The sequence below is a fragment of the Lepidochelys kempii genome, chromosome 2 (assembly GCF_965140265.1).
Source record: "Lepidochelys kempii isolate rLepKem1 chromosome 2, rLepKem1.hap2, whole genome shotgun sequence".
NCBI lineage: Eukaryota > Metazoa > Chordata > Testudines > Cheloniidae > Lepidochelys > Lepidochelys kempii.
Genome location: NC_133257.1, coordinates 74,785,416 through 74,808,886, shown reverse-complemented (window position 1 = coordinate 74,808,886; position 23,471 = coordinate 74,785,416). Strand labels below are relative to the sequence as shown.

The 23,471-nt window shown below is 39.2% G+C and overlaps 1 protein-coding gene and 1 pseudogene across 4 annotated transcripts in view; one reads left to right on the top strand and one right to left on the bottom strand.

The window, feature by feature from the left end:
- The window catches only part of MAPRE2 (microtubule associated protein RP/EB family member 2), a 170,318-nt gene extending 154,437 nt beyond the window's left edge, over positions 1 to 15,881 (top strand). For all 4 annotated transcript variants that reach the window (XM_073331254.1, XM_073331255.1, XM_073331253.1 and 1 more), the window contains 2 exons: positions 2,329 to 2,487; positions 12,676 to 15,881. In XM_073331254.1, the coding sequence (XP_073187355.1) occupies positions 2,329 to 2,487; positions 12,676 to 12,747 (231 nt within the window). In that variant the 3' untranslated portion in view covers positions 12,748 to 15,881. The remainder of the gene's footprint in view (positions 1 to 2,328; positions 2,488 to 12,675) is intronic.
- A 3,193-nt stretch (positions 15,882 to 19,074) lies between these two features.
- LOC140906113 (ethanolaminephosphotransferase 1-like) overlaps positions 19,075 to 23,471 on the bottom strand; it is a 58,779-nt pseudogene continuing 54,382 nt past the window's right edge.

Genomic DNA, 23,471 nt, shown 5'->3' with positions numbered 1-23,471 from the left:
TGTACCCATATTTTAAAAAGATGCTAAGGATGTTTTTGGGTGAATCATAATGCAGTGTGAGAGCTGCCTTAAAGCTAGTTGTACTTGAATATGCATATTACAGTTTTACTTGAATACAGATAGCTGCATGGGTTATAAGAAAAATTCTAGTCCCTCTAACATGAGAATTTAGAGTGAAAGAAGAATTGTATGTCTGTTATATATATATTTAGAGTTTAAAAGGTATCTTGATAATTATTTTTCCATGTTATGAAGAATCCAGTAACATTTTGTGAGTTAAGTCTGTTCTCATGGATTAAAACTTGTGATAGGAGGAATAATGAAACATAACTTATTTTCACCATGGAAAGAGGTTTAATAGTAGAGTCCTAGGGATCTGTAGTTGGATTTGGAGTTTGGTGGTGGTCAATATACTTCGCTATCTGGAAGGAAGTGGTAACATGTTATTGTAGAGTTAAATATACAGCAGCTAAGATATTTGTAATTTGACTTTTGTTTACACAAAGTTATTCTTTCAAAAAGTATTTGAGGGCTCTGTTCTAGTTTATGTGAAACCTGTTATTTTAATACAGTCAGAATAAACCGCAAATGAGTGCAACAGGTATAGTGGTGAAACAGAGCTGGAAAAGTGTATCTTGGAACTAGATTCTCATGTGCAGGTGTCAATTAAGAGAAGTACTTTGAAACTTGAGCAGTTTCAGCTTTTCTCACATGCGGCCATCATGGGCTTTTCTTCCGGCCACAGCCTCCTGGGCGGTGATTGAGTGGGGGGAAGCACAGTGGCTCATCCCCCGAGGCCATCAGCAGGGGTTCAGCCCTGCCCCCCTCTGGAGTCACAAGTGCCAGAGGATCAGCCAGCCAGTATGAGTTCGCCACCTTCCTGGGAACTGTGGGGCTTGGGCTTCCTGCTTCAGCTGTGGGGTAGCAGGCAGCAGGCTCCAGCTGTGGGTACTCTGGCCCCAGCTGTGTGGTGGTGGGTGTTGGCCCTGGGCTCACAACCCCTCCATCATCCCTGGCCCTCACTGCCTCCCTACCCACCTCTCCATCCAGTGCTTAATTTGTCCCCTAGCTTGCCGGGGCTGAGTAAATCTGCTATGGAAAGTAATATTTGTATGTCTGTTAATATCCCTTTTCACTGCCTTCCAGCTAGCTAGCAAGTCTGCTTCTGTGAAAAGTGATGATATATATAACATACAAATATCACTTTTCACAGCAGCAGACTTACTAGCTAGAAAGTCTAATAAAAAAGCAACCAAAAAAGCAAAATCAAAACCACCACCACATCAAAAGAGAAGAACATGAAAAACATGAATTTGTGTTTCTATTCTGTGTAGGTCCAGTAAAGAATAGAGACAGTTGTATTTATTGTTGCGTTTACAACAACAAAAACCCTACATAAATAAATTATAATGATTTGGACATGTATATATGCATATTTATTTGTTTTTCCTAAAGTTAAATAAGTATTTTAGGAAAAATTGTCAGAGTGGCCACCAGCAAGAGTTGATGGCCGCTCTCTGAGGTCACCAAAAAATTTGTTGTGAGAACCCCATTAGGGAGCACCTGGATCAACCACCTGAAAGCTGGTATTTCAGAACTACCACTATATTTTATGCCAGCATAAGAGAATTCTGAAACCCAGCACCAGACCAGTTAAACAAGTGAAGAAAGGTAGAAGCAGCCACACACAGTATTTGCACTCAAAGATTTTTTTTAACATATAGTAGGTCACCTGATCATTATTCTGCCTAGGCAGGATTGACAAAAAACTAAAAAAATTATCATAAGAGACACAGCTAAATATTTTTAAGGAGTAGATAAATTTTAGGATAAACAATACTTACAAAAATGTACATTAATTCAGCCAAAGTAGAAATGCAGCCATTATGAATATTGTGAAATTGCCATGGCAAGTGGCACAGCTTGGCACTTATAGCAGTCTCAACAGGGGGCCAGGTTTTAGTCATAGCTCCTGAGCCACTCTGTTATTGGAGCTTGCTATTTATATGTATTACCACAGCACTGAAACATTCTGTAAAAATGGTCCCTCTGGGGTGAGGGTTGAGGTGCCTTGATGGATAGTATGGGGAAATCTACACTCTTTTGCCCATGCTGCTCTGTGAACAAGGATTTCCTAATTCCGACAGTCTGGCACCTTTAACAACTACAAAATGCACTTTTAAGTTTAAAGACTTGTAAAAAAGTATATATATTAAGGTTATGCCTGTTATGTACTGTCCTGCACTGTAGGCAAAACTCACTCATAGTCTGCTCACAGATCGCATGTGCCGTGCTCCTGTTATTGGAACATGTATGTTTTATTTACAGGTACATTCATTAAAACTTGCACTCGAAGGCGTGGAGAAGGAAAGGGATTTCTACTTTGGAAAATTAAGGGAGATTGAACTTCTCTGCCAAGAACATGGGCAAGAAAATAATGACCTTGTCCAAAGGCTAATGGAAGTCCTTTATGCTTCAGAAGAACACGTAAGTGCAAGATATTCTTTATTCTCGTATGTTTCCTTAATGAAAACAGGCTTCATATCACTGGCACCATATTGGGTCAAGTTCTCTAGGTAGATCAGCACAGATTGTTGCAACCTAGTCTTTTTAACAAATGTCAGTTTAAAAAACACTTTGCATCTAGAGACAATTGTTTTTTGTTATCGGTGAATGCACTGAAGGGACTGATAGCTTTTTAGTGCAGTTGTATAAATTTTATGTGCTCTAATTTTGTTGAAATGTTAATCTGAAACAGAAGGGGACATCAAAAGTATTTTGAAGTATTTTCAGATTTTCTTGTTCCTGTCTCTGCTTTGTTTCTGCTGCTGCAATTATACAGAAATTTTTTTGTAATCCTGTTCCTTGACATGTTCTTGAAAGTCAAATTGCATAAATATGCTGAAATTCAGAGGGTCCTAAATATCTCAGAATATTAAATTGAAGACCAGATAGACATGTTCACAGATTTGCACACTGTACACACTATGATTACTTCTGGTACAAGGAACATATTTGCTTTTTTATTTAGCATTTTTATCCTGTTGCTATAGGCAGAATCTTCACTGCACAAAACCCAATAATCTTTTGTCCTTTTCAGTCTACCAATATTTCAGAATTATTTTATCTGGAAGAATAAGCAAGAATCTCACTTGTATTATAGACATAGCATGCTAAACATTTAATAGAACAGGAAGAATGAAGAGGGCTGATAAAGGATACTGACTAAATTCCTTAGATATGTTCAGGGGTAATGACTCCATGAGAATTTAGTTGGAACTACTCCCATTCATGTTGGCTAAATCCCTGTGTGTACTACTCTGAAGATTGACACCACACACACGCCCTGCCCCTCAGTCTCCAGTGAACCGTAGCTTTGGTTCCATAATGTGTTGGCATCAACATAGTCTCACTGGTACTGTGGTTTTGTTGACACTTCCTTATTTAGTATCTATTCTCAGATGATAACTTCAGTAGTAGTTGGTTTAGTTGTCTTGAGATAAGATTATTGGGTCATTAAAAGCAAGGCTAGAATAATTTACCTTGTGTAGTTTTTAAAACACTATCAAGAACTTGAAAATTGTAATTATGATTTTGATGGCCCCACACAGCTAAAACTGACTGGAAGTGGGAGGGATTCATGGAGGTTTCCTTAGGGAACAGACCAGTATTTCAATACTGATAGGACCAAACATTTTAAAAAAACTTGACCAGACATATGAGCAAAGTCATAAGAACTGCACATATATAGTGGTCAAAGGAAATGTCTGGATGCAAGAACAGTGATTTATTTGTAAAGGGAAGCCGGAGAAATCCCTTCTCCCCATATCCTATCACATCTGTTTGTTCGTTGGCTTGAATTGTTAAGCGACTTACCAGCTAAAGAATGCTTATTGATTCCCTTTTCTTTAGCTTTCGTTATTAGCAAAACACATCACAAAATTCAGCTTACCTCAGATCATAGTTCTGAGCCCTTTGTCTGGTTCCCTTCCATCCTCCCCACTAGGAATGTCATAAACTAATAGCTGCCCAAAAACACTTAGCATATACAGTGCAGCCCTGTTCTCCCGCATCTGGATACAGATAACTTTCACTGAATTATTGCATATTCTGCAATGGGAAAACTGAGCCCCTTGTCTTTCTTCCTTAGATCTTCGGTGCTCAATGTTGGTTTACTGAGGCAAGACATCAGCGCACTAGCACTTAGAGCCAAAGATCTAGGTGCTCTGATGCTAACAGTGGAGAGGGTAGCTGCGTATCTTGCCGACTCTTTCTTTTGCAATGTCTTCTCTTTTCCTTGGCTTGGCTTTCTTTTGCGTTCTATTTTCTGCCTGTGCAGTGAATCTGTTCCTCATTTCCAAGTTAAGTGTTCTCTCTATCACTGAGCATTTTGTAGGCTAATCCCTTGGTAACAGCAGTTAGGATTTCCTGAGCCCCAAATGAAAGAGCCCCAACTCCCAAAGCTACAAGCAGCTCCAACAGTTCTGGTTTCTTGCTAATGAGTTCTTGCTAAATCCAGCTTTGGTTTAACCTCTGGTCTAATGGACTGCTAATGAAAGAGCTGGAGTGTAGGGGCTGTCAGTGAAGCAAAAGGGTTAACTTAGTGTTCAGGGTGCATTTTAGATATCAAGGGTCATGAGGCTCTCCTCAGCAAAAAGTTATAGTTAGAACAAACTGTACAAATCATTCCTGGCAAAGGCCTCATGCTTGAAATATCATTGTTGACTTAAATTTGTTTTCAGTTCATATTTCCAATAACCTTTTGGTAGCACTCTCATGCCCTGGTTCATTTAAGCTGTAATTTTACAGGCATATATTGTATTCTTTCTATAGAGCATGCCCTATTCAGACATGCCAACTGTTCTTATTCAGTTTTTAATCCCTATTTTTAATAGCTCTTTTTAAAAAATAAACTTAATATTTGTGAAAAGTTCTGGATTGACAGCACTAGAGACCGGAGCTCTCCTCTCAGCTCAGCTACCCCTCAGGCAAGGCTGTCCTTAGGATTTATGGGGCCCTACGCAGTATTATTAAACTGGTGTCCCTATGCTGGCGCAACTGGTGTCCCTGTGCTGGTGCATTGGGCTCTGTGAATACTGGTGCCCTTTTATTGGCTCTGTGAATACGGCCCCTGCCTTCTGCCTAGTAAGGATACTGCAGCGCGCACTGTGTGATGGGAGCTGACCCGCGCTTACCTGCTGTCCCAGTCATAGCCGCAGACTCCGCGGGTCGGTACTCCGGGGCTGGAGCACCCACAGGGAAAATTTTTGCATCATGTGCCCCTCTTCCCCCTTCCTGCCACACCTGCCGCGCACCAGCCACCCAGCGCTTACCAACTCTCCCCCCTCCCTCCCAGTGCTTCCAGAGTGCCGCAAACAGCTGATTCGTGGCGTTTAAGCTCTGGGAGGGAGGGGGAGAAGCAGGGGTGGGGCACACTCAGGGGAGGAGGCGGGGTGAGGGTGGAGCAGGGGCGGGAAGGGGCACAGGCTTGGGGGAAGGGGTGGAGTGGGGGTGGGGCATGGAGTGGAGGCAGGGGGGTCAAGCATCCCCTGGCAAGATGAGAAGTTGGCGCCTATGGTCCCAGTGGTGCACCAAATTTTTGGGTGCCCTACACAGTCGCATATGCTGTGTATGCCTAAGGAAGGCCATGCCCCTAAGTAAATTCCTTATAGAATTTAATAAAGTTTTATATGCCTGTGATAGAATTTGATATAAGTTGTTTCAGAACACCTATAAAGGATGTTGTCTGTTACATTCAGTAGATTTTTACAGTAATTTCTGTGTAACATTATTACATTTTTGTAGAATCCTATTGGTTTCATCTCTGTTAAATTAATACATAATTAAGGCTGTGATGTGGTCGCGGGTATTTTTAGTAAAAGTCATGAACTGGTCACGTGCAATAAACAAAACTTCACAGCCCCGTGACCTGACCTTGACCTGTACTATAAATATCCCTGACTAAATCTTAGCTGGGGGGACCCCCCGGGGGAGCCGCTGCTCTGGAGGGGGGAGGGGATGGTGGCGGGCTGCTTCTCTAGGCGGGGCAGAGGGGGCCCAGAGCCTGCAGCACTGGGGAGGAGGCTATAGAGGCCATAGAGCAGCGACTGCTCTGGCCACTCCCAGGGCCACATCACCGCTGCTGCTTCCGCCACCCCCAGGACTGGTGCTCAGTCAGTCCCCTGGGCCAGCCGCACCAGGGATGGGCAGTCCCTGGGGTAGCTCCAGCAGCGGCTGATGCAGCTGGCTGAGGGACTGTCCGAATGGCTGCCTGCGGAGCGGCTCCAGTAGCAGCCAGCGTGGCTGTCCCAGGGCCACCTGAGCAGCAGTCCCAGGGGCTGGGGTCAGCCACACTGGCCAGTGCAGAACACACGGAGGTTGCGGAAAGTCACAGAATCTGTGACTTCCGTGACCTCCTTGACAGACACAGCGCCCTATAAATAATCCATAAGGCACAACCTGGTCCATGGCTTTATCAGCTTCTCTACGTTGCCTCTGTACTGAACTGGAGACAACAATTTTAGGGTACCAATAAAGCAGGTTCCATTCAGTCAGTAGACTTTCTCTGCTGAGATTGACAATGCAGGCACCAACTTGGATGGGTTGTTTTTTCTTTTTTGTTTGTTAAATCTTTGTTTATAAGAATTTTTGCTCAGTAACAAAGATATGAAGGGAATACAAACATCACCCAGAGAAAAATAAAATTAATATTAGCAAGTAAAAATCATTTATTTGTGTCTGTAAGAACAAAGCTGGATATAAAGAGAGGTGAAGAGGAAGAGTGCTGGGGAGAGGAAAGACTTTAAAGACATCAGCAAAGTCGCAGGAGCATTTGAGAGACAGATACTGGGTCATTAGTTTTTTAGTAAATGGATTGCTTATGACATGGATGTGCTGAGAACTGAACTGGGACTTCAGTTAGCAAGTAAAACATTTGATAGTCTGTTTAGCCTAACAGCTGTCAGTCACTTTTGAACTGGGATAATTCAGTCTTGTAATCCAGAGGTGAAAGGCTTCATATCCAGTTACGAATCCTTGAGTCATGCAATTCTGGCTTGTAGTGGAAAAATTTGCTTCTTCTATTCTCTCTCCTAAACAGTCTAGTCTTTTGCAGTTCAATGGAAGCTAAAGGCTTGCCATTATTTAATTGCTTTAGTGCGTATCTCTATCCCTGTCAGTCACTCAGCTCAAGGTTCTCAAGCAGTTTGTCTTAATTTAGTCATTTTTAGCACCCTACTGCTCCAGTCCCTCAGAAAGAAACTCCAGTTGAAAGAGACACTTCCTGAAGTAGATGGGCTTCATAATACCTGACTGTGTCGGCAGTCACACCTGTGCGGTTAGATGACTCACCGTATAAGTCAGATAGATTGAAGAGTCAGGTTATTCACAGCTGGAAGCTAGCATCTCTATTAGGGGAGGCCTGAGGTGACACAATCCTACAATATATGGTAGAAGTAAATGCTCTATTACTTTACTTTTTAGGGATGCTGTTCAAATAGACTATATGGTCCCAAAGTGATTGTGCATAGTGAAAGTCTGACTTTCCTATTTCATTTGTATAGGTACAGACTGTATAAACTGAGAAATTTATGCCCACATTTCAGAACAACTTCTTCAGGAGTGGCCAGGGCACAGGGAGAATTTGCCATTTCCAGCCCAAGGAAACCATTCCTCAGGCAGACAGAAGACCACCAGTCTTGTTCAGAGTCAGAGTAGGTTCCCAAGCCACTTCTTGGCTCAGGATTAGTGGCTTTCCCTAGCACATGTACAAGATCAGGATGTACAAGTTTTTAATATCATGCATGTATTTTCTAACTGGTGCCTCAGAAAAATCTGCATATCAGGGGGAATTGATTTAAATCAAATTTATTCAAATCACTGATTGTAATCATGTTTTAAATCAGCAGCCATGAAACATGATTTAAATAATTGATTTTAATCACGTTTTACATTCATACTTTATAGTTATTTTCCTGAAGAAAGGTTGATTCTCGTTGCTTGGTAATCATTAACACATCTTGATTTGCAACTAAATATAGTCCTTACATTAAATCTGGTGTTTATTTGTGTTAATCAGGACGATATCTGTACACTTCTATTTAAGTAATTATCTACGTTAATTTTTTGCTTGTGATTTGTGTTAAGCTCTATTTCAGTGGTGCCCAAACTTTTCCTGTCAGACCCCCCCTTATCAGTAATAGAATCTGTCCACGCTCCCTCTCCGTTACAGCACGAGCTTTGGCTGAAGGCAGAGTGGGCGGGGGCCAGAACTGGAGCTGGGGCTAGAGGCAGAGCTGGCCTGGGGGCAGAGTGGAGCTGGGCTGGGGCAGAGCAGAGGGCGGAGAGGAGCTGCGGTTGGGGTTGGAGCTGGGCTGGGACAGAGCAAAAGGCGGAGTGGGGCTGAGCTGGGGGCAGAGCAGGGCTGGGTGGCACTCCCGCTCTGTCTCCCATGAGGGCTGCTTTAAATATGCTGGATACGTAAAACAAAAATGTTTATCAAAACGTTTTGCATTTAAAACAGATTTATAACCTGTATTGTCTGTAGTTAGTAAATTGAACTAATTGTTTCTGGTCATTGTGTCCTTCAAGATTTTAGATCTTATAGATCTCATCCTCTCTTACCTAACTTTTATTCATCGATTGACAGAGAAAAACAAGCTTTCCTGCTTTTTCAACTCCCATCTGCGTTTGAACTTGAAATAAACTAGTCTTTGAACTGAACTAGTTGAATAAACTAAAGTGAAGAAAATATTTTATCTGTACCTGAGGAAGAGGCTACTATTGTCAAAAGCTAGTTTAGCACTTCAACAAACTCAGGTGACATCTACCAGTACAGTGGTTTTGACTGTCTCCAAAGTTTGACAGCAAACATGTAATGATTAATATTTTAATGTTTAAATTAAATAATTTTAAGATTGTAATAAGTTTTGGCTCAACATAGATTGTCAATTTCAAATATAATTTCTTAAAAAACAACCCTGTATTTAGCTTAAATAAAGTCCAATTTCAATAATGAAGAAAGCTGATTTTTAAAAAAAAAATAATTGATTTTAATTTACTGTGGCATCTCATCAGACAGGTAAACACCCAGGGAGTCACTTTAATGCCCAAGATTAGGAGTATCAGTGCTGATATTTTGACTTTTGTGTATCATTCTGTTTTTATTTTGTTTAACTTCCCATCTGAAAAGGACCATTCCAAAACCAGCTCAGCATTGACACCAAATGTAAAAACCTTATTCTGCCTCCCCTATCCTCTAGAAACATATAGTTACCTGCTAAAATGGAAAAACTTTATTGCATAACCTGCTTTGAATTAAACTGAGAAGCCTCAAATTCTCTTCATCAGACTCTTCCCCTCGCACCCCCCTTTTATTCCCCCCCCCCCCCCACCAGCCTCTACATTTGAAAAGTAGCAATATCCGTTTTGGAGAGTTATTTACACCAATCATGTCTAATAAAAATTGTCTGGCAATAGCAGGTCCTGCAGAAGTATTGGATTGTTGATGGTACAACTTGAATGGCGGCTAAGCAAAGTTGTCCCCCCGCCTCTCAGTCGTAGTCAGCTAGCTATCACTAATGTAGGGCAGGGATGAACTATGTAGGGTCTTTTCAGTAAAATCATTCTCCAGAATGATGAAATCTGCTGAAACAAAGCATAGCTTTTAATGGTGCCAGAGTCAATGGGAACATGGAAAGTGCGCTTTAAGATTTGGTTTTTGAGTTCCAGTATCACTAAACTGCACAATATTTTACTAAAATTAGTATCTTGAAATAATAAATCTCCGATCTAAAAGAATCAGTGTTTATTTGCTTTGTAGTAAGGTGCATTCTATGAAGCATCTCTAGAGAATGTTGTACATAACTAATCCGTTTTTTTAAATAATGGGATTTAATGGTGGTCCTCAGACAACAAAGGCCAGACATAATGTCACTAACAGTAGCCAGTGAGGTCAATGAATGCTGAACCCAGAGTTGTTCAAAGAAATAAATATGTTTTAAATAAAACGTAAATTAAATACATATTTAATTATTCTTAAGGTATATTTTGTGGATTAAATAAAACTCCCAAAAAAGTTTAGGTATCCTTTTAAACTTTGATTTAGGTTATCAGAATCGTGAATAAAACAACTAAGGAAAGTAAAAATATCTGTTTCCTAAAGTGCATCCAACTTTTGAACACGAGACTGTATTTCACTCATTTGTAAAGCATTCTGGACCTTGTGCATTTTATAATGTAATTTAGCAGATCATGCTTCTGTGATCATGCTTAGCACTTAGCTTTGCAGGGCTGGGGAAGGGCAGGAAAATCTGCTCCCTAGTGCACCTCTGCAGGAGACAGCAATACTATATTGTAGGGGAAAGGAGGAAGAAAAACTAGAGCTGCCATCTTTGTTAGCCAGCCCCAGAGGGGGGCTTGTCAAGACTGCATTGTGGCCCTGCCCCCAAAGAATCCTCAGAGCTGCATGGGGGGAAGTTCTGACTTCATCTCTTCCGAAGGTAAAACATTGTTCTGGCCAGTGCTGCTCCCAGTGCCCAGAGAGTACTGCACCTGTGGGTATGGTGCTTCCTGTCTCTCCTCAGTTTGGATATTATTACTGCCAACCCTAAATGTTCAAAAGTGAAGAGTCAGACCCAGAAAATCATGAGTGTTTTAAATGTTGGGTTCTTTTTAAACGCGCCTTCTGACTTTCGAGCCTTTCGAGCTTCTAGCCATGAAGGCTACACGTTCTTTCCCCCCCCCCCTTCAGTCTATGCCTAGATACTCGTGTAATGGCATAACTGAGGCTTTATTAAAACCAGCAAATACTGGGGTATTTGCAGTAAAATCATGAGTTGGCAACACTGCTCAGACTCTTAGGAGCCATCGTTGAATTTTAAGAGACTTGACCAGGGTAGGTGAATGACAAATCAGGGAGTATGTATCAGGAGCTCTCATTTAGCCACATCCCTTATCAAACTCTAGCTTGCAGATAAACTACCTATTCTTTAATGTCCATTCAGAGGAACAATATGTCACGTAATGCTGTGAAAACCAACAGCATTGTGGGGGGAATAATCCTAGCTCCCATCAAGCACAAACTGGTTAAAATAAAATCCATATATTAACTAGTAAATGGGTTAATCCGTTATAATTAGTGCTCTCAATTAATCATAGTTAATGCATGCAATTAACACAAAACAAATTAACTAGATTTTAAAAAGACGCAATCACAATTTTAATAGCACTGTTAAACCATAATAGAAAACCAATCTTGGATGTTTTTCTTCATTTTCAAATATATTGATTTTTAGTTACAACACAGAATACAAAGTGTACAGTGATCACTTTTTATTATTTTTATTACAAATATTTTGAGTGTAAAAAAAGATAAACAAAATCAATTGTATTTTTCAATTCACCTCATACAAGTCCACTCAGTCCTACTTCTTGTTCAGCCAATCGCTAAGACAAACAAGTTTGTTTACATTTATGGATGATAATGCTGCCCGCTTCTTATTTACGATGTCACCTGAAAGTGAAAACAAGTGTTCGCATAGCACTGTTGTAGTCGGCATTGTAAGGTATTCATGTGCCAGATATGCTAAATATTCATGTGCTCCTTCATGCTTTGTCTTGTAGGTGCTAAAGTTTTACATTGTTTTGTTTTTGAGTGCACGTATGTAAAAAAAAAATAATAATAATTTCTACATTTGTAAGTTTCATTTTCATGATAAAGAGATTGCACTACAGTACTTTTATGAGATGAATTGAAAAACATGGTTTCTTTTCTTTTTTACGGTGCAAACATTTGTAATAAAAACAATATAAAGTGAGCACTGTACACTTTGTATTCTGTGTTGTAATTGAAATCAATATGTTTTAAAATGTAGAAAAAAATCCAAAAATATTTATAATAAATTTAAATTGGTATTCTGTTTAACAGTGTGATTAAAACTGCAATTAATCACAACTATTTTTTTAATCTTGTGATTAACTCCAATTATTTTTTAATCGTTTTGACAGCCCTAATTAGAATGTAATTCCATGGTAAATCTGTGCTTTCCCCAGCTATTAGCTGCAACCCATGCTGCCTACTAGCTACAAGTCAAATGATACTTGAGAAACACAAAACAGTTTTCTACCTTGCAGAAATATATTAAAGTGGATTTGTCTGAATTGTAACCTACGACCGATTGTGCAGTTTTAACTTGTTTACCACAATCACGTACTACAGGCCACTGCAGCAGACCATATTAAACAGGGTCTTATCCCAGTTTTCAGTCTTTAAGTAACAAAAGAAAAGCTATACCAAAGTGCTATGAAACTTATTTTTCCATAAACCTGTTACGAGTCCTGCTAACTAGTATGCAACATTTATTCCACTGAACTAGTCTCTTTTGTACTGGAAATGAAATTCTTCAAATATTAACCCCTTAGTCCCAAAGGTTCATCCTGTTGTATTAAACAGACATACTTGCAAAATAGTTTGGATATTGAGAATAAAGGGGATGTGGGAGTGTCCAACACAGATGTCTTGCCTTGGTAGCCTTGAAATTATGGCTACCTGTTGTCCTCATACTTGAATGAAAATTAGGAGCCAAAACATAGACTAGGTTTAGTGCTATGGTAATATATCAAATCAGGAGTGTGTTCTGTTGAAGTCTTTTATTCTTTTTATTTTTAAACATGCAGGAGAGCCACACAGATGAGCATGAAGGCGAGGAGCAGGTTCATGAACAGCCCCAGCAGCAGGAAGAATACTGACCTGTCCAACATCTTTGACAGTTTTCATTCTGTATGGGAACTTTCTTCTGGAGAAAGGAATATGTGTGGCCTCAAACTCAAAACCAGTCACTCCCAGTCTGCCATTAACATTTATGTACCGTAGTGAGTGCAAGCAAACCACTGCATTCTGTACCCATATTTTGCCAAGATGCATTTGCAGAAGTCTTCTTTCAGTGTGTCTACCTGAGAGGTTGTAGGGCTACATCACCTACTGTACATCACTGCAACTTCACCACTTGGCTGCTTGAGATTTGTTCCACTTTTTAAAAAATATATATATTTATTTTTTCTTTTTGTCTTAAGTATGATACATTTGTAATTTGTTCTAAAATGTTTATATTGGCATCTCTTGTGGCAAGAAGTACTGTACCACTAGATGTGTTTGTCACTTGGTGGTGCTTTGGTATTTTCAAGTACATCTGCCTCGGGGCATAAATTTGGTCAAACAGTTGGAACAAAGGGATACTTTAGAAGTGATACTCAAGCTATAATGATGAGGTATGTGTTGTGGAGGGAAAAGGCTTATGTGACTCATATCGTTCCTATCCTGTATTCACAAAAGAGACGGCAAAGCAACAGTTTCCCTAATAAAGATTTAAACTCCCCTGAGTGTTTTACACCAAAGCATGTTAGAAAGCTGCACGATATGTTTTTATTTCTGGAAGATACGTGTCTACTTAGCTGTTTGAAAGTCCTCTCAACTTCCTGACTTTTCAACAGGACGTTTCCCTGCTTCTTTCTTTTGAAGGACCTGTATTTATTAGAAATTCTGTCACTGCCTCCAGCTCAGTGCTGATTCGGGAGACAACAGTCTCCTCTCTCCTGCAGCTGCATCTGCAGAATGCCATCTCTGACCTTATATTCTGCCTGCCACCCCTACAAATGAGGATCAAGTGGGTCAGCCATTCCTCGTTCCTACTCTTGCTGCCTCTCCCCTTGGCCACACACATATGGAAGATGAAGACTTCCTTACTGGGGCTAGGCATATCCAAGGTTGATGTGCCGCAAACCAGCTGCAGAACCAGTCCTGAAACTCTTAAGAGATTCTCCTTTTAAACATGAAATGATTTGACTACTGATTGAAGGCATATTTTCCCCATTGGTGCTTAGGCCACTCTCTGCATGCTTAGTGAACCAGCCAGAAGTCCTGTTAGAGGTAAAGAACACATTAGCAGGGGATCACCTGCAAGGGACAAAAACAGTTCTGCAGGCTGACTGACCTCACTGCTGGATAGGTTGGCCCAGTGCAGAAACAGAATTTAGAGACTTCTGTGCCAAGGGTGTTTCCTCTTAATTAGGGTACTTGTTATCCTGTTCTAAATTATGGCATTTTGTAGGCAGAAATATAGCATAAAATACATTTAAAAGCATTCCTTATTTTTAAAAAAATCTTAAAATAGCACATTTTTGGTCTATTTCTGAATCAGTATTGCCTTTCTTTTACACTTGGTGTTCCTGGCTTCCATCGCTTGATTTCTTAATTCTAGATTTATTACTTTGGTTATTTGATTTGGCAGGCACAAGGAGAAGTCGCATCCCAGGCTACTATCATTGAAAAGCTCAATAAAACCTTCTGAATGCTGTATCTTTTTTAAAATCTTTATGGAGTTGCTTTACTGATTAAGCTCCGGTACTAAATTTATACTGAAGCAGAAGGTTTTTTTAATTCAAAAAAAATCTTCAGTTCTCAAATCTTTTGCAGCAACGTTAATCTAATTTAGTTAAATGTTAGCAATCACTCCTACTGAGTTTCATACCACAGCCAGTACATAAAATACCTTTAAACATTAGAACAGGTGTTTCCATTTCCTCAATTGCTCCCTCGGCTCAGCAGCATAGTATCCAGTCCCTGTGGGTTGAAAGAGTTTTCTGGCCCTGACCCCAGCATTGACCTCACTTCCTACCCAATAATAGGTAGTGAAAGTGCTGTACCCTGCAATGTAGTACTTTCATTGCTATTTTTAGTTTAATTGATTTGCGTGGTTTCAATTAAAATCCTATATGTAAAGCAAATTAAAAAGTGAGGAGTTTTTTATAAGGATATAATGTCAGGATTTAGGGCACAGTTCTTAATTTTGTCTCAGAAATTTCCATTAGCATCTGGGGAAGTTCTGGTGGCACAAGAAATTCAGGATCAGACCCTACCCTGCTACTGGCATCAGCACCAGATTGGGATCACTGATACAATTCCATCATGTTCCCATTTATAGGCAAGCAGACATTGACGAGGTCTTCCTTAAAAAGTGTTTTTCCAAGGCTGCAAAATGGTTAGATTTTTCTGCTTGTGAGGTGGTTCTCGACAAGGCTACTCTACCCTACCCTTTTCAGCTATAAGTATAAAAAAAGCCAACCTGTCCTTTCCTCCCTTTCTTCCTACTCTGCCTTGTAATTGGTCTGAGGAGTATAACCCTTTCACTGCTTTGTATCAGGCAGGAAGTGATTGATGTAGGGCACAGGAATGGTAGTTACCTTCCCAAGCCTGAGAGCCTCAAATGTGGTGAGGAGTGATACTCTGGAAGGGGATAGAGTTGTCCTCCTGCCCGGGTGAGTAACACCATTATTCCATTATGGTTTTAATATGCATTTGTAATTACTTTTACTAAATAGCACACCATAAAGCTTTGGTTATATATTAAATGTAAACTGAAAGGAATGTAAACATATGTATTGTTAATTATAAATAGATAAGTAATGACATCATAGATGCAAAAAGTCTTATTCAGATGTATCACTCATTTTACATTACCCACAAATTGTCGCATGGTAGAGTAGATTTTTTTTTTTTTTTTTTTGGTCTCTGAATATGTGAATAACTTGACTTGCGTTTATCTTTTTACATATTTAATAAAAAAAAAGTATATGTTAAAATCTGTGTAGCTCTAGAGACTATTCAAAACAGTTTAAAGTGGTAGTTTTCTATTTATATATTAAACTGTTTCATTATTAATTGCAAATGCGAGCAAGGGAAAAAAAGCCAAATGCTTTAAAAGGAAATGTGGTTCATAATGTATGTAGACATCTCTTTTCAGGAGCCCAACAACTGTATCACCCTTCCACAAATCTCAGGATGAGATGAATGAAAATATAAAAAAAATAAAATAAGATGCAGATTATTCTTTTGGCAAACTTTTTCCAGTTTCAGAGTACTAAATCTCTTGCAGCTGTAGTTTAGTTTGGATGTAGGTACAGCAAAAGTAAACTAAGAGGTGAAGAGGGAATATTATAGTGAAGATCTACAGGGAAATTCCAAATGGACCTTTGCCACAGAGGTCTAACGGTAGGGATGCCATCTTAAGTGCAATCTCTAAAAGATTTAAATTGGGATCAGAAATACTTGCTCTGTGTGACGAAATAGCTGAAAGAATGCATTAAAGCCAACTCCATGGATCTGACTCAGTGTAGTGTGGGAAAGTGTGTTAGGTATTTGCTGCTAAGCCTTAGGGAACACTACTGGGGGGCAGGGAATGCTTCCCTTCCTAGAGGAAGGAAGGATCTAATCTAAATTGCTCTTGATCTCCACCTAGAGGTTTGCTTTAATGTTTCATGACAGCTTCAGAGAAGGCTGCTTTGTCCATCCATTCAGCATGAGGTCAATTCAGCTTCTTTAGCATGTACTATAACAGTTCTTAAATTACTAAATTTTGGTGGGGAAGGAGAACAGAAGGCCATGGGCGGGGGGGGGGGGGGGTAGGCAGAAATCTCATTCAGACCAACCAGATTTAAGTTCTTTGTCGCAGTGAGAAGATTATTACGATAGATGCCCTTCATCAGAATAGGTAAGCAAATCTATGTTCCAATGTCTAACATGCCCCATCATAAAGAGTATAAATTTCACTTATTAAATAACTTTCATTTGAAAATGATGGTGAAACTAACCATCTGTTGCACAGATGTACCAAGTAAAAGGAGGCACAGTTTCCAGTTTATCTTCTCCATAGTCCTTAGCAGACCTTGTGAAAAGTCAGTCGTGCTCATACTGCCCTGCTGTGAATAAACCACTCTATTCCATTTTGTTGAATCAAAGTTAACTTATTTTCCAAGACATTCTCTAACAGTGTAACATACACTGTACAGTACATAATCTGCATCTATACTTCAGTTTGCTCTAATGTAGCTTGACAGTTAATTTTAAAAACATGGATAAAAATTGCATATGTGATATAGCTTCCACATTAAATAGTACAAGGAATTCATTTACATTAAAACTCTGTGCTATGCATTTTAAAAAATCAATATAGTAGAGACATGGACAGGATGCACCAAATTAAGACACTTTTATGTACATGTACACTTCCAACGGTTTACAAATAAATTGTGCGGGGAGCAACAATACAAAGATAATGATCCTGATATAACTACTGAGGTGTATATTTCTATTACACATACTTTTCATACACTGTACTTAAAAAATTATGATTTGCTTGTATTCACCCAAATATTTTCCCGATATTTTTTGATGAATGGATTTAAAAAAAAAAAACTTCGAAAATCTACAGGTGTCAAAGTAGGTGAGAAAATTCTGTTCCAATATATAAAGTATTTGAATTAATATTTAATTCCATCAAAGAATGAGACTTCAGAATCTTTGTCTGAAACTTCAGTTTCTTAGCTACATGCACTCGGGGCTTCCCCTCTAGCATCTCATTAAATACACAATCCTTTAGACCTGATAGGTGCAGCAAGTATTCCTTCATGCAGCACTGGAATCCTGCTCTGGAGACCCCAAAAAGGCTGGGGCAACCCAACCCTCACCTTCACCTCCATAGATGGAAGGGGACTCGTCATTCAAGGAGGGATAGTAGAACTTTCCCTAAGTAGCTGACTTAACCATTGGCTTGAATTGATGTGATGCAAGCACAATTGACGCACACCTGAATACCTTGGACGAGTCAGAAAGCCTCTTTGGCTAGGACAGCATGTGAGAGGAAGAGAGCCCAATCACAAAGGACGTAAACTGAAATAAAGTAAGCATTTTTCAGTGAAGGACGAACACTTGTATTTTTAAATATCGCTGTAGCCCTCCTCCCACTCCACCCCCAAATTCTTATTTCCTGTGTAACCTGAGTAATGTACTTTAAATAGCAACAGGAATTTGCAACCCTGCTATATGCACCAGAAGATTTATTGGCCTAGATAGTAAAGAATGCAGGCAAAGAACTGATTAGTATGTATTGCATACCTAGATGAGGCTGAAAAAAATACTGTGCACAAAGGATCTAGCAGGCCACTCACTTTGTGTCTGTTTGGTTTTTCAAATTTGTTTGCCCAGTTACTCTAGCATTCAGGCCCTACCTTCACAACAAGATTAGGCTATGTCTACACCACAGCTTATGTCGGCATTACTTACGGTGCTCAGGGGTGTGAATAAACCACCCCCCAAGCAACATAAGTTACACTGACATATATCCCTGATATGGACAGCACTATATTGGTGGGAGAGCTTCTCTCCCGTCGGCATAGAGCATCTTCACCAGATGCACTGCAGCATGTGTAGACAAGCCCTCAGAGAATCTTCAAAGCCTTCTAGTGTACAAGTTTTCTTTTCATAAACAACCAGATTGGAGTGGGGTATATTGTTGTTTCTTATGTCAGCACCAACAATGTGCTTTGTGCTGTATAAGACACACATGTAAGGGCAATCCCTGCAGAGCTTGCAATCTGAATAATATAGATCAGACAAGGATCACTGAGAACCAAAGAGAGTATGGGATTTAAAGGATCTTGTTTTGCTTGAAGTTTCCTCATCTGATGCTCTTCACTGATTAACTTGAGGTAAATAAAGCATTTGACATGGGTTAGTATTTGGGGGGAGTGTCGGAGAAGTGAGACTTTAGGAAATGGAATGTGGCTGGCATATTGGAAGTTCCACACAAATACAGCATCACTTAAGCAGGCACAAACATATGAGCCAGGGAAGGAAGTGTAGGGGACATCAAAACTGGCTTCATTGGTGAATGGACAGGATAGAGAGAGGGCACAATTAAAAAAGCTCAATGATGTAGTATCGCCTAGGACTGATTTGTGCAGGGTTTCGAAGGTAGGGACAAGAAGTTCAAACTTGATATTCTGGGCAAAGAGGAAGAAGATAGGATAGGCAACATAGGCAGCAGAATGACTAGCAATACTTTGATCACTGGACTAGCTTTCTCTGAAGCTTGCTGAGTAGCTCATTGTCTCAGCCGTTTGCATATCGAGCCCATTATACTCTTTGGTTATTTTAATCAACAAAGCTCCACTATTTTCATCATAGAAACACAAATGAGAAGCTCCATGGTAAGGTTTATGCTCTGGTCACAGCAAAGATGTTCATTCTTGAATGTGTTTCTTCAACAAAAAGATGTAAATGTTGAAATGCTTACTCAGCTGCCTCCCCTAAAGATAAATTAAAGAGGGTTGCGTGTTTTGATGAGAACATTATTGTACCTGCACAAGAATTCCAAGTCTCTGTATTCCCACTCACTGGGAGTTTTAGGTTTGGAATTCTAAGCATTAAAGCTAGTGAGTTTTGATTTTAAATTCCTCATGTAGTGTATTGATGAGAGATGAAGCCATTGGGGACTAGATTCACAGGTGGCAAAAGAAGTGAATAGAATTAGGCCCTCTTATGCCAGCATTGAATCTGGTCCAAATAATTCAGATCTAATCTGTGCTATTTTGGCCTGGATTGACAAATGTCTTAAAATCTATTACGGCACTTGCATCCACACACTGACAAGGGAACATTTTTTTCAAGGCAGGAGGCAAAGCTTTCCCATACAGTGCAGCACCAGGTCTTCAATAAAAGGATGTCAACTGTATATTTTCTAAATGAAATTTTTGCTATTTGGGACATTTGCTCTTAAAGCAAAGTCAAATTAGGGCATGTTTTAAGGATTATTCTACAAAATTGGTAGGACAAAATGCTATTGACTGCAGAAGAATGAATTTGATCAGTAACGCAGATGGTGATAAATGCCAAAAATAAATTCAAACGGTATCCAGCTAATCTGAAAGCTTTCGGAAGATATTCCTAGAACACACACACAATGACACCATGGTACCTCTAACATGGGAGCTGGTGGAGGAGGCAACATAAATTAAATGTTTGAAATGCTGCTTTGCACATTCAAAACAAAATGACCATTTTTTAAATATGTTTTGTATTTTACTCTGTTTTAACTTCATTGGATTAATCTCCTAGCGAAGAGGCTGGGGGAAGTGCAGGACACTCATAAACTGTTACATAAAACCAATCAACAAAGATTATGACTATGATAGGCTTAGCTGATAGTAATCTCTATCCCTGCAATATTTTGAGCCACTAAAGATTCTGTACTTGGGGGCAAGAGATGCAATGCCCATAATGAACAAGTTTGTTTTCCTTTGGACTAAAGATAAATACACAGCAAAGAATGAATTTAAAAAAAATTCAAAGTATAGCATACTGCCACACTTGTATGTTGTTAGTAATCACACCAAATCTGACACATGTATCTTCTCCCTACTGCCTCAGCTGTAACTTTTTCTATACCTGCAATTATTAATAAAATTATAAAAAACATGTATTTACCACACAAACTCCATAGCGTACGTGAGCAGCTGTGGCTAACATAGTGAATATGGTAAGTGCCATTTCCTCATTCTTGCCCAGGAGCCCTGTTACCACTGCGTAGACCACGAGAGCTCATGGAAACAGGAGCCAGTGGAAAGCTTCAGATCTGGTGTCACTTACCTGGCAAATTATCAGTCTGCACTGTTAGAATAATGTAATCAGTCAGGTAAGATGTATTGGAGCAATTTATTTAAAGGAAGCGTATTAATTTGTCTGCTAGAGTATTTTCAGTTGAAAAAGCGTGTGGCTTAGGAAACATGGGTAGTTCCAAGATGGGGATTTATCATAAATGATTGTCTTTGCTCCTTTATTGGCTGTGATTTTTACAGCACTTTATTACATGTAATTTAAAACATACAGTACATATCTTTTATGGAGACAGTGTTTTGACATGTTACTCTTTGAATTTAAAAACAACTTTGCATAAAGGGCAGCTTGTTTGACACTTGTTTTCACACACTCAAAAATGTAATACTAAATCAAACTTAAACATTGGAGCAATGGATTGAGGTAGAAGGATCATTGTCAAAGTGATGGACTGAACATATAAAGTGCTGTATAAATCACAAGTATTAGTGTTTTAGTGAGATCCTGAATACTGTAATACTATTGGTCTCCTATGTATTTTCACTACATGAATTTTCATATCCTTAACCAAAGTTTCTTTCAGCTTGAAATGACTAAATACCAAACCATAGACAAAATTTTCAAAAGCACCTAAGTCCCATTTTCAAAGGTGACTTAGGTTTCTATGGGTCAGCTTTTAAAGGTATTTAGGCACCTAAAGATCCAGACAGACTCCTAGTAGGATTTTCAAAAGCACCTAATTCAATTGGTTCAAATGGGATTTAATGGAATTTTGTAAAGCCACTGGTTGCATAACTCCCATTAAATCAATGGAGTTAGGAGTGTAAGTGCTTTTTGAAAATCCCATGAGACACCTCTGTACATCTTTAGGTGCCTATATACTTTTAAGAATTTGGCTCCAGGCCTGGTCTAGGCTTGAAAATTAGATTTAACTTAGCTACATCACTTAGGGCTGTGAAAAAATTTGTGCCCTGGGGAATGTAGTTAGGTCAACCTAACCCCACTGGTAGGCACAGCTAAATCAACTGAAGAATTCTTCAGTCAACCTACCTACCAGTTCTTAGAGAGGTGGATTACCAACAAGGATGGGAAAAAACCCTCCATCAGTCTGGGAAGCATCTTACACCATGGCACGACAGCAGAACAGATGCAGTGCCATAATTATGCTGTAGTGTAGACATGGCTTAAGTATCATTGAAAGTCAATGGAGCTTAAGAGCCAAAAACATTTTTTGAAAATGAAATAAGCTCCTAAATCACTTGTGCACTTTTGAAAATTTTACCCCTTGTCAACTTAAGCTTGGCTCAAAATTGAAATGTAGTAAAAATTTGCATTTTTATAAATCCTAAAATCAATAGAAAAACTTCCACACAAAAAAAATCAAATGAAAAGTTCATTCCCCTGTAGTGTTTGAAACACTACAGTATTACGACTCTGAAAGTAAAGGTGACACTGACTTCACTGTTTCATCGTGGAAGCTTAAAAAATGGAAAAAATAAAGTATGTAAATTTATTTCACATTCAGTAATTTAAGGTGTAATTATTAATAGTGCAGGTAAACACACTGGCTTACAATGTATTATTGAAGTTGACAGTGTCCCTTTTAAAATACAATCCATTTTAGAATTCACTTAGGGAGCTGTGTTGTACTTTGCAGTATATCAACAAGAGTAAGTTTCCGTAATCTTCTTATTACATACATAGTGTCTTTTTTGCTGAGCAACTGCATATATCCAGAAGGTGGAATATGTATTGTTAATTATGTTAAATATGATTTTCCATTAAAACTGATTTGTTAAATTCTCAGTGTGTTTGTAATGTTTACTCACATTATTCCTAGTTTCCATCACAATAAATTACTTCCATTAACATAAGGCATCAACAAAATATATTGTGCATAAAGAATTATAATTGCAGTCATTTACTAGTTCTGAGATATATTGGCCAATAAATAATATACTATTTTAAACCTGAACTACTCTAGTCACTACAGATGACAGTAGAAAAAAGGTTAGAACTGAGTTTGTCAGATAAAAATGGAAGTGGGATATTAAGACTCTTCTGCTGATCTAACCCATTTCCCTCAGAATCTTTTCCTACAATCTATTCTCAGTGCTTTGGTTCCATTTAAACTAGCTTTAGAAAGGTCGGTTCCACTATTCCCATTCCACAAGCTAATTGTGTTAGGAATATTTTTTGATAGGTTAAAATTTTCGTTCTTAATTCCATCCTGTTAACCTCATTCCCATGTGTCAACCCAGCTAATTCCTCTTTCCTTAATGTTTACACCTTTCCAATGCTACAAGTATTTTTATTTGACTTGTATTCCCTACCTAGACCTCAGTTGGCCACACGACATATATATTTGTCTTTATAAGGTTATTCAGTAGCCTCTCTTTTTCTATTCTATGAGTATTGTTACCATTGTTTTAGTATTTATTATTGAGTTCAGAAAAAACTGGCCAGATTTAGACATAGCCTGGATCAGAGGCTCTAGAGAAAGAGCAGAGCTGAAGATGACGCCCTGGTTATGGGCCTGAGTGGTGATGATGGATGGATGGTGTCCATTGTGGGGACGGGGAAATGGTTAAGAATTCTGTTTTGGCTATGATGATCTTAAACATGTACGTTTTCCAGTTGTCTTATATTTCAGTCTAGGTCCTCAGTCTTCTCCCACTTTGAACTCCCTGTTAACTGTCTCCACAGTTATGCTCACCTCCGCCCCATCCGTTTGTTAGCAGTGAATCTGAAATCCCCCAAGCAGTTGCAGTCTCCCCACCCAGCTCCATGAGGAGGTCCAAAAGGGCTCAGCCTCTCCCATCCACCATCCTAAATCCTCAATACGAAGTGTTCTATTGTTCTGAATGGAAATCTCTACCTGTCTTAGGGGAGTTTCTAAGTGTGCCTATAGTTCAGACAGAAGTATGACATTTGCCTTTTGTGACCGTGTGCTCAGACCAGCCAACAATGTTGCCTGAACATTTCCCAGGATGCCTTTGAGATCCCTCAGTGGAATTTTGAGATC